This window comes from Solanum pennellii, chromosome 6, assembly GCF_001406875.1.
Source record: "Solanum pennellii chromosome 6, SPENNV200".
Classification (NCBI taxonomy): Eukaryota; Viridiplantae; Streptophyta; class Magnoliopsida; order Solanales; family Solanaceae; genus Solanum; species Solanum pennellii.
In genome coordinates, this window is record NC_028642.1 from 57,081,840 (window position 1) to 57,091,724 (window position 9,885).

At 27.5% G+C, this 9,885-nt stretch overlaps 1 protein-coding gene across 1 annotated transcript; it reads right to left on the reverse strand.

The window, feature by feature from the left end:
- Positions 1-1,100: 1,100 nt before the first annotated feature.
- LOC107022615 (agmatine hydroxycinnamoyltransferase 1-like) lies at positions 1,101-2,596 on the reverse strand. Its single transcript, XM_015223211.2, has one exon. The coding sequence runs from the start codon at positions 2,507-2,509 to the stop codon at positions 1,169-1,171; it is 1,341 nt and encodes a 446-aa protein (XP_015078697.1). The 5' UTR covers positions 2,510-2,596; the 3' UTR covers positions 1,101-1,168.
- Positions 2,597-9,885: the final 7,289 nt, after the last annotated feature.

A 9,885-nucleotide genomic window follows, 5' to 3' on the forward strand; every position in this document is an offset into this window, starting at 1 on the left:
CTTTTTGCCTTAATATTTTTATACAATCTCCAAATTACCCACATAACCCTAACATCTCTTTCTTCCATTTTTCCCTTTTCACGTTTGGCATAGCAACTTCAGCACTTTTATCCAAACACATAACTGCTTATTTTAAAAATAAGTTTCACCATTTTCAAAAGTACTTTTTTAAAGCTGTTTTTATTAAACCCATCCAAACAGGCCCTTAGTATTGTATACGTGACAAGCTTCAACTTTACCAAATTTGTGAATTATCTCCTCCTTAATTCAAATAATATGAAAGGACATAGAAGTAGTTAGGGGACAGAAAAAAACAACAGTACAATAAAACATAAACAGAGATGGGCTTCTCTTTGGGTGTGGGATAACCAAAAAAAATAGATTTTCATATCTTTCGTTTGATATTCATATTAAAGTTTGATACATTTTTTAGTTAAAATTTAAAAATGAAACACTTTTTTTTCTCTAATTACTTGTTTGCTTTTTTTTTTTTTTAGTTAAATTACTTGTTCATTTTGACAAATCAAGAAAGAACAAACTTTTTTATTTATTATAATACCTTCAATTGATTACTTTGAAAAAGATAGAACTTCTTGAAAAAAATTTAAATTTTTAATTCACCTACTTTATAATTAATAGAGGTGAAAAAATATGACAATCATTATTTTTTTAATAGATACATCAATTCAAAAGTGAGACAAGTAATTAAGTACCAGTAGTATTTAACATTTCACCATAGTCTTTGTTGGTATGGACAGATACGTTAGATACAAAAATGAACTACTACATGTCTTTTTAAAACTTTTTTTTTTTGGCATAAAAGTCAAATTTATCTTTTGATCTGAGAGTCTATTAAAAATAACCTATGGAATGGATTGGATCTAGAGAGCTATAACGGTGTTCAATCAGACAAGAGATTTATTTAATAATTTAAGGGTTTCAAAATTCACCTTAAGGTTTCAAGTTGAGTTCGTATATTGTTATTGTTGCATAAAATTAAAATTCGTAATAACTAGTTCTATTATTCAACAACATATAGATAGAAATACTTCCCATCCTCCCTTGCGCTTAGCAATGAGTAAGAGTAAAAGATAAAAATCTTAAAAACACAAAATGGAATTAGCAAATGAATTTTCATATCATGACATAGTTGAGTAATAATTAATTCTCAAGCAAGATCTAAAGAATAGCAAATTTTCTTGAAGGTGGGCAAGTTGTCTTGAAACAATGGAATAAAAGCATCAATGCTTCCATCTCCAATGAATGATGGTAGAAGAAACATCATCCCTTCTGTTGGGAAATATGAAGGCATGAACATGTACGGACACCCTGTTCCAAAATCTAAGTCGTAGAATGGAAACCTTAACCAACTATCAACTTCGAGATTAGGACATAATATGTGTTTGTTCATGTCTGCTGTTGGTATGAGATCCTCATCTTTGTGATTAGCAAAGTCTATGAACGATCTAAAATAGTTGTTGTTTACTTTTACAACCGCGTCATGAATGAGCTTTGTTGCATAAGGAAGAGGCTCTCTTAAAAGATCCTTCACTTTTGATGTTGGAAATGCCCATAGTACTAAGTTTCCAAAGTACTCATTAGGTACTCTGGGGTTCAACCTCATTCTACCATTTACTGAGATTCTTATATGAGTTGTCTCGAAGCCACTTAGGCCTCGCGCTTTAATGATGGCTCTCCATAAATGTGCAACAAGGCTTTCAAATGTGCTATAAGGTCTGTTATTGTTACTGTTATTGTTATTGTTGTTGTTCATCGAAGAGGCTTTTGCTTTGAGTTTTGCTAGAAACTCAACGGTGAAATGGACTTTGTGCACCACTATATCTTCCATTACATGATGAGTACTTTCATTGAGTGAATTTTCCTTTTTAACTGATTTTGACATAAACTCGGTCCCCTTATGCTCATACTCAATAAGAGGAGGATTTCGAGGGTTGAAAATTGTACGATCATGTAAAGGAAGAGGATTTATGTCAAGCCCTCGACAGGCTTGACCCCATGCAACTAAAAAGTTGCTAGTGGAATGGCCATCCGCCACAGTATGGTGGGCGGTGAACCCGACCACCAACGAGCCACAAGTGAACCTTGTGACTTGAACTTGCACCAATTCGACCACATTGTTCAAGCTAGGATGTAAGTTAAGCAAAGAAGCTGAAGGTTTAAAGGGCATAACTTTATCAAGGGTACTATCCGCTGATGCCTCAACGAATCGAACACCTTCATCGTTGAGCAAAATTACTGGAATACCATTTTCGTCTTTACCTAATCGCCCTGCCCACTCCCTGTAAATCGCTAGGGCCTTTTGAAGCCCCAATTGAATCGCGGCGTTTGGTGGAGTGGGAGGGCGATAGGCATAGATGATAGCAATTTGGGCTTCATAAGTGACTTTATCAAAGACACTAAGGGGAATATAGGATTTAGTAGAAGGAGGGATAATGTTGTCTTCATAGAAAGGCTTAATGATTTTTGAACTTTCTATTTTGACCTTCATGGTTTTCTCCAATTCTTTGATTTTGGATAAGTAGATAGAGAGAATTAGAAGAGAAGAATGGCTAAGCTTGAGTTATGGTAATAGCATGAGTTGGGTTTATATAAGTATATAATCATTGCAAAAAAATCCTACAATATTATTGGCTAGTTAGACGTGTTTATGTTATAAAGAAGAAAGAAGAATATTAAAAATTGGCAACAGAAACTAGTGGAAGAAAAAGGGAGTCTAGAAGGGTCCGACTATAAAGGTCTATTATATGCCGTCTTATCTTATTTTTTTTATTAGAAACTGTTTTAAAACTTGAATTCGTAACCTTTTAATCACATGGTAGTAGAAGAAAATAAAACAGTCAAAAGTGGAAATTAAATAGTTGGCCTATATTATATCATTCAATCAGTGTGGAAGTGCTTAAATCTTATTTAGCTACTTAATTAGTAGCCCTTGAAGATGCTACACAGACAATTAAAGTAAATCCTACTATTTGTTAATTTGTGAGTTAGGGATGACTTTCTTTATCAGTGTGGTGTTAATTTTTAATAATTGAATTACAAAACAACCTTGTGACCAAGTTCAGTACTGATAGTCATGTGATACCAACAACCCTTCTTGTTAAATGTACAACTCATTGACAACTTCGAATTATCTTTTTTGGTACTTAAATCCATAATTTTCTTGTATTCCCTTCTAAAAGACCGGGTCTTTTATATTATGTTCTTTTACTAAAAAAAAATTAAAAAAAATATGCCTAGAATAAAAAATTTCGACCTTAACGAATCGATAAGATAGGGTGAATCCTCAATCCTTAACGAGTGTTGATTCATAATGCATTGGACAAAATATTCATCTTTAAAAATGTTAGGTAATGAGGTGCCGTGTCCAATGTAAAAGTTATTCTAGATTATTACTCTTTTTGTTCTAATTTATACATTAACTTTAACTTGATAAGAATTTCTTCTTAAAAAAAAGACTTTATAAATTTATAGTATATGTATTTGATATAAATTATTTCAAGGCTTTAATAGGAATTTGAAAGTTAAGTAATTATTAATAATAGAAAAGTATCATTCTCGTTTTAAAAAAACTTAAAATTAAGTGTGTCACCTACATTGAAAGAAATAGTACACATTATCACATTGCAAGCCTTACCAAACAAATCATATTCAAGTAAAAGTTGTTATTAATTAAATTTCGAAACGACTATTAAATATTTGATGAGGAAAAAAAGAACCCTATCATCGTGTTATCATGGACATGTAAACGTGTGTGATTGGCATATAGTCAATAATTACAGCTAGGTTATAAAAGGTAACATTTGTTTACTTTACTTTTTGAATTTCTCTGAAATGAGCTACTTCAAATAGAATAGAGAAAAAAAATAAAATTTATTTTATTTTATCTTTGGTTAGCTTATGGAAAATATTTTTCATATAAATTTATCTTTTTAAAATTTAAAGAAAATGACTTATATTTTTCAATTATTTTTAAAAACACCTCACACTTCAATGTTTCTTTTTTTGGTAAAAGAGGTGATATATTAATATATTAAGTTAGCCTCATAATCAATTGTGTCTGCATTGCTGCTAGCTTCAGACTGCATTACATGATATCGACATTTTAATTATTTATTCTAACTCAAGTCTCGAGTAGTAATCTAAATACTAATTCAAAATTCGATCATGATTTTCAATTTTAATCATGACTTATAACTATGATCTAGCAATAACTGACAAGTTTTTTGGGGTTTTTTAATGGCGGCTAATATGATAACGAAAGAAGAATTGCCAAATGCCCATACCCTAAAATAATTAATTAAGGCTACAATATATTAAATTACGAAAAATGAGATTTTATTTTCACCTATTCGATTGCTTTAACTAACTTTGTAAGACCACACTCAAGAATTAAAATGAGTTAGATCTTAGATGACATGATCACACTTAGAAATATTGTTTAATTTGTATAGTATAGCTAAGTTTTGCCAAATTACTTTCTCGTGGGCTAATTCTATCTATGAAGTTTGGAAAGAGCGAAAGGTGTATAAATCTTATTTCTTTTTTGAATATGCTAAAATTATTTTCGAAAGATTCGTAACAAATTAAACTTGAAAAATATATTCAAAATAATTAATATATCATGCATGCTAGTGTAAAATAAAATTTTAAAAACCACGTTTTTTTTTCTTTTTGCGATAAACTCTCTATATTTTAATGAGTTTAATATACACGTTTTTACGGCCCAAAATATTCTTATTATTCGTATATACATATTTCTTCATATTTTGAAAATACAATTAATATTTTGTATAGAAAATGATTTAAAATAAATATTTTGCTCTCACTTAACTCCATATCTAATATCAATATATATTTATATATTATCAGTATACATAACTTAAAGGTCTTTTCCACTCCATATTTTCTCTCCCCGTGACTTCTTACTCTCGGTTTTCTTCCTTTCTAGTTCCATTAAGTCCACAACTACTTTGAATTTCTTGATTGATACTTCCATTAAGTTCAAATTATTACCCCTAAAAGCAGCTGAATTAGGTGAACACAATAAATACCTTAGTACAAAACGTTACATTTGGCAAAAATATATCGTCACTTTAATTTGATTTGGACTTTTTGACTTGTGGTACATGCGTACTGCTTGAATAAGACTTGTCCGTCTACTCCAAGAATTCATAAAATGACATAATAAAATTTAAAATGTTAACGTATCTTTGATACACGTGTCACAATTTAATAAAAGGACAGCAATTTTGAAATTGATAAATAATTACTAATTGTAAAGCAGATAAAATTAGTTACAAACTTTCGTACCTATAGCCTATAGGATTTGCTTTTATAATACTCCTATTTATTTTATAATAATAGCACTTCGTTTTGGTACCCACAATATTCACATTATATTCGTAACAATCTCACAATCTTAAAACTAATTCGAACCACTGAGTTCTAGTGTAACTAGCAATCTCAAATCGAATTTTGAAAAATAGTAGTACATATTTTTTTTCTGTTGGTCTTAAATACATGATTTTAATTAGTCGAAACCTCAAAATTGATATAAAGAGAAAAAATTTAAATATAAGATAAACAATCGATTAATAAATTAATCAAAGTGTCATGTCAAAATGGAGTGATCCCACACTAGATATGTTGACGGTGCATGGAAAAAATGTTGTGGTAGGTGTCATTGTTATCTAAAAAATTATTCAAGCAAGTTAATGCACGTAATTTGTTTTTAAAGAAAAAAGTTGGTTAGCAAAGTCCTAATCTAGGCCAGCCGTGATATAAATGGTCCATATAAATATGTAGTACTCGATGTCACAAGAGTCGAGACGTGGCTTTTTTTATATAAGAGATCAAAAAAGAAAATTCCTTTGATAAATAATAGATGTATATATGGAATTTTGTTGGCCACAAAAAAAAAAATATACAATAACACCTTAAAAAAGTTATAATATACGTATCATGAATTTGCGTTATAACAAGTATAGTGTTAAATCGAATTTCTAAAACACAATGATGAAGCAGAGTACCAGACCTTAATTTAGCGAAGTGCATTGAGTTTAATCACAAGGAGTGTTTGTGATCATGTTTACGGTGGAGCACGAATTAATGAGATTAATAGATTTTTAAGTTGATAAATTTTTGAGAAAAATAAAAGGAATAAAGTATTGTGTCTACTATTAAAGTAGAAGAAAAAGAAAAGAGTAAAATGTCGTATAGATAATTTTGTACACGTACGTGAATATTATACACTCATTTGGTCATTTTAAGTAGGTCATATATAATTTAATTTAATTTACTAAAAGATAGTTTTGTAAAGTTTCTCACAAACACTCTTACGTAATTTTGTTCATAATTTAAATAAAAAAAATTTCAAGTCAAAAAATTGAATCAAGTTATTTAAATAACTTGATTTTTATTTAGTTTTATTTTGATTTTATTAGACAACCAAAGAAATAATTGATCTGATAAAAAATATATACACGTTTTTTTTATAATATGTACTAGTTATTTATATTTTTTATGATCAATTTTAAATGTCAATAGTATATGTTTTCATTTAAATATATTAAACAAACCTAAAAGGCCGAAACAAAAAATTAATAAAAGGACCAACTTATTATATAACTAATTATATAATTTGCCAAACACGAAAACAATTGTGCTAGTTGCTCAAATTAAATGGTGTTTCGCCAGATAAAATGATAATATGAAGTTAAATATATTTATGTTTTCATATAAGAGTTATAAAACTCAAAATGACACGAAGATGATTCATTTCTTTTGAAATAAATTGTTAACTTCTCCTCTATTTTGAAAATGTTTCTTCTATTTTGATTTGCGAGTAATAACTGAATAATTAAAATAGTTAAATCTAATTTAATTTTAAAAATTTAATAATTACTTAAATTTAATTATTTATAATCAATTCAAATTGATCCGTCAACACCTTACTCAAAAGTGTAAGGCACATCACATGATTTTTTTTCTTTTATTTTTATGGAAAATCAGTGAAAGAATAAAGACTTTGGAAAACGGCTACATAAAATAAACATAACATAATTAGAACCACTTGTATAAATTTTTTACAATTAGTACTTAAAAAATGTTCTTTTGCTAACCAATTGATAAAGTCACATAACTACGGCCTTTTTATCTATTTATTCCTCGCTCTCCTACTTCCAACTCCATATGTACGTCACTTTTATTTATTCTAAGACGTATTATCTTTGGTAAAGTATAATTATTTTTATATCTATATTACCCTGTTTGTTTTATAATATTTTTCATGTTTTATTTTATGGAGTCAAATTGATTAACATTCAACCAACATATTGAAATAAGAAAAAATAATTTAAATAGTATTTTAATATTTAAATAGTAATTTTAAAATATTTAATTTAATTTAGTTTTAAACGTTAATCAATTTAACTTTTGAGTTTTGAGAAACAAAACATGACAATTAATATCTAGTACACTTGCAAATGTAATTACCGAAAAGTTTAGGAATAAACTTTATGTTATTTGTATAATAATATCTGTTTATTGGGAAGAATAGTTCAGTTTTTCTCTGTATTGACTTTGATATCTACTTGTTTTTTTATATTATTTACTTTTATATAAGGAACTGTAATTATACTATTATGGTCAATTTTTTTAGGAGCTAGTACTATTCGTTTATATACTTCAAAAAATTGTTAAGTTAATGTTTGACAATTGACATTATCAAATTTTGTCTTAATTTATAATGGATTGGTCACCACTTACTTTTAAATCAATTTTCCACATATATTTCCGGTTATCAAATAATTTTGACTATTTTCTTTTATTTTTTGGTTGAAATAGCTTTAATTATCGAAATTATAAAGAGTTGCAACTTCTAGAGTTAATTAGCAAGTAATTACCTAATTTCAGATAAGACTTCACATAAATTAAAGGTCATCTCCTATTTAAATTAATCCAAGCATTGCAATTTTTTTTTATTAATATATATAATAATGAGACACTATCCAAAAAGATAAGAATTAGATTTTAATATTATGTTTTATGCTTTGTATTTAATTACACTCTTCTTGTAATTTTTTATTTTCTCTTTAGAGTAGTTGGTGTTAATTAGTAGTGATGTGGATTGAGAAGCAAAACTTCATATCAAAAATGAAGTGCTCTTCACCAATTAAATTTGGTAGCTATTTCTATATAGATTTAATATTCCAATTTTTTTAAAATAATAATAATGAGAAATTAATGGGCAGTTATATATCAAGCTCTAACCTGTGAATTGTGATATATCATAATTTAAGTCATACAATGACATATAGAGTAAGCAGGGCGAAATTAAGTAGTAGTAAGTGTGAGTTTGATCGAATTCATATAGTACAAATATAAAAACTACAATACAATTATTATAACTTAAATCATAATTTTATTTCGAACTCATAAAGTTAAAATCTCATCTTTACAATATTACTTCTTTATATTTTGATACCCCTTAGTTGAAGTTCTGACTTTGCCACAGATCTCGATCTTGATCGAGATAGAAAAAATTATCACGGAGGAAAACTTCAAAACTTAAAATCCTCCATTTTAAAAATCACATGCGCATTTAACTCGATCACTTATTGTAAAATAAATTAATAATACATATTATTTATTCTTTTTTTAATTATTATTTTTAAAAAGATCACGCGTATAGTTAAAGATTTTAATTTAAATTTATACAATATTATTTATTAGCGTATCCTACGACTCTATTAGATAGTTTGATAAATTCCAAATAGCATATAATTAGACTATAGTGATTGTGCCCCCCTAACATCCCAATATTTTCCATTACTATTTTCCCTATATGCATTTGAGAAATACTCGTGGATCATTATTTCACATTATTTTCTTAATTGGAGAAAGATTTTCACATAGAAATATATTTGTACCTACTTTGATATGTACTGTTTTTCTATTAAGAAATTATGGTTGACAAGTATGGCCAGAAGTATATATTACTTAAACATTGTTTAGGTTTGCTCATTCTTATTTTGGAAATGCAGAGAAAATTAAAGCTGTGCTGAAATGTAATTTCATTCGTATCAAAAAAAAAAAGAAAAAAGAGACAATTTATGTTTTGTTGACATTATATCATAAAACATAATTTACTCAAGTTTGAGTCATTCATTGACTCACTTATTTATTAGCTTAATCTATATTAGTCCATTAAAAGAACTAGACTGACATGCCATTCACATGGATTATGGATCAATGAGAAATTTCATCAAAATATTTAAACAAATATATATTTTTGGAGTATTTAAGCCCAAATGAGATTATTGATTGTCATCTCCTTTAATCTCATAATTTTTTCCTATCTATTTCATTTTTGTCTCTCTTCCATGAAATCTCTCCATTTTCCTATCTTTTCCATTCAATCTTCTAAAATCTCTCTAATTAAGTTGATGATTTATCAAAATATATCCCATGTGAATATGATTATGGATACCAATTTTAACTTAAAATATGTTATATACAATATATAGTGATATACAATTTAAAGATCACTTTAACCTAAATGTTAAAAACTTAAATCATCAAGAGAGAGAAAAAGGATGAAAGCTCCATACAGTAAAAAAAATATGCATTATATGTATACTACATAATGTACCTCAAATAAATGGATTTTATTCATATGAACATTTATTAGTATCCATACATATTAGTAATATAATATTACTAAAGCTATACACAGTAGATTATTTCAGCTATACATATTAATATACACGTATACATATTATTCCAGCTATACATATTAATAATATGTACCATATAATTATGAGACTTAGTGTACATATGTGCAAATATATATATATATATATA

Excerpts from the sequence above, each read along its gene's own strand:
- LOC107022615 (XM_015223211.2), bottom strand. The coding sequence starts at position 2,509 with ATGAAGGTCAAAATAGAAAGTTCAAAAATCATTAAGCCTTTCTATGAA.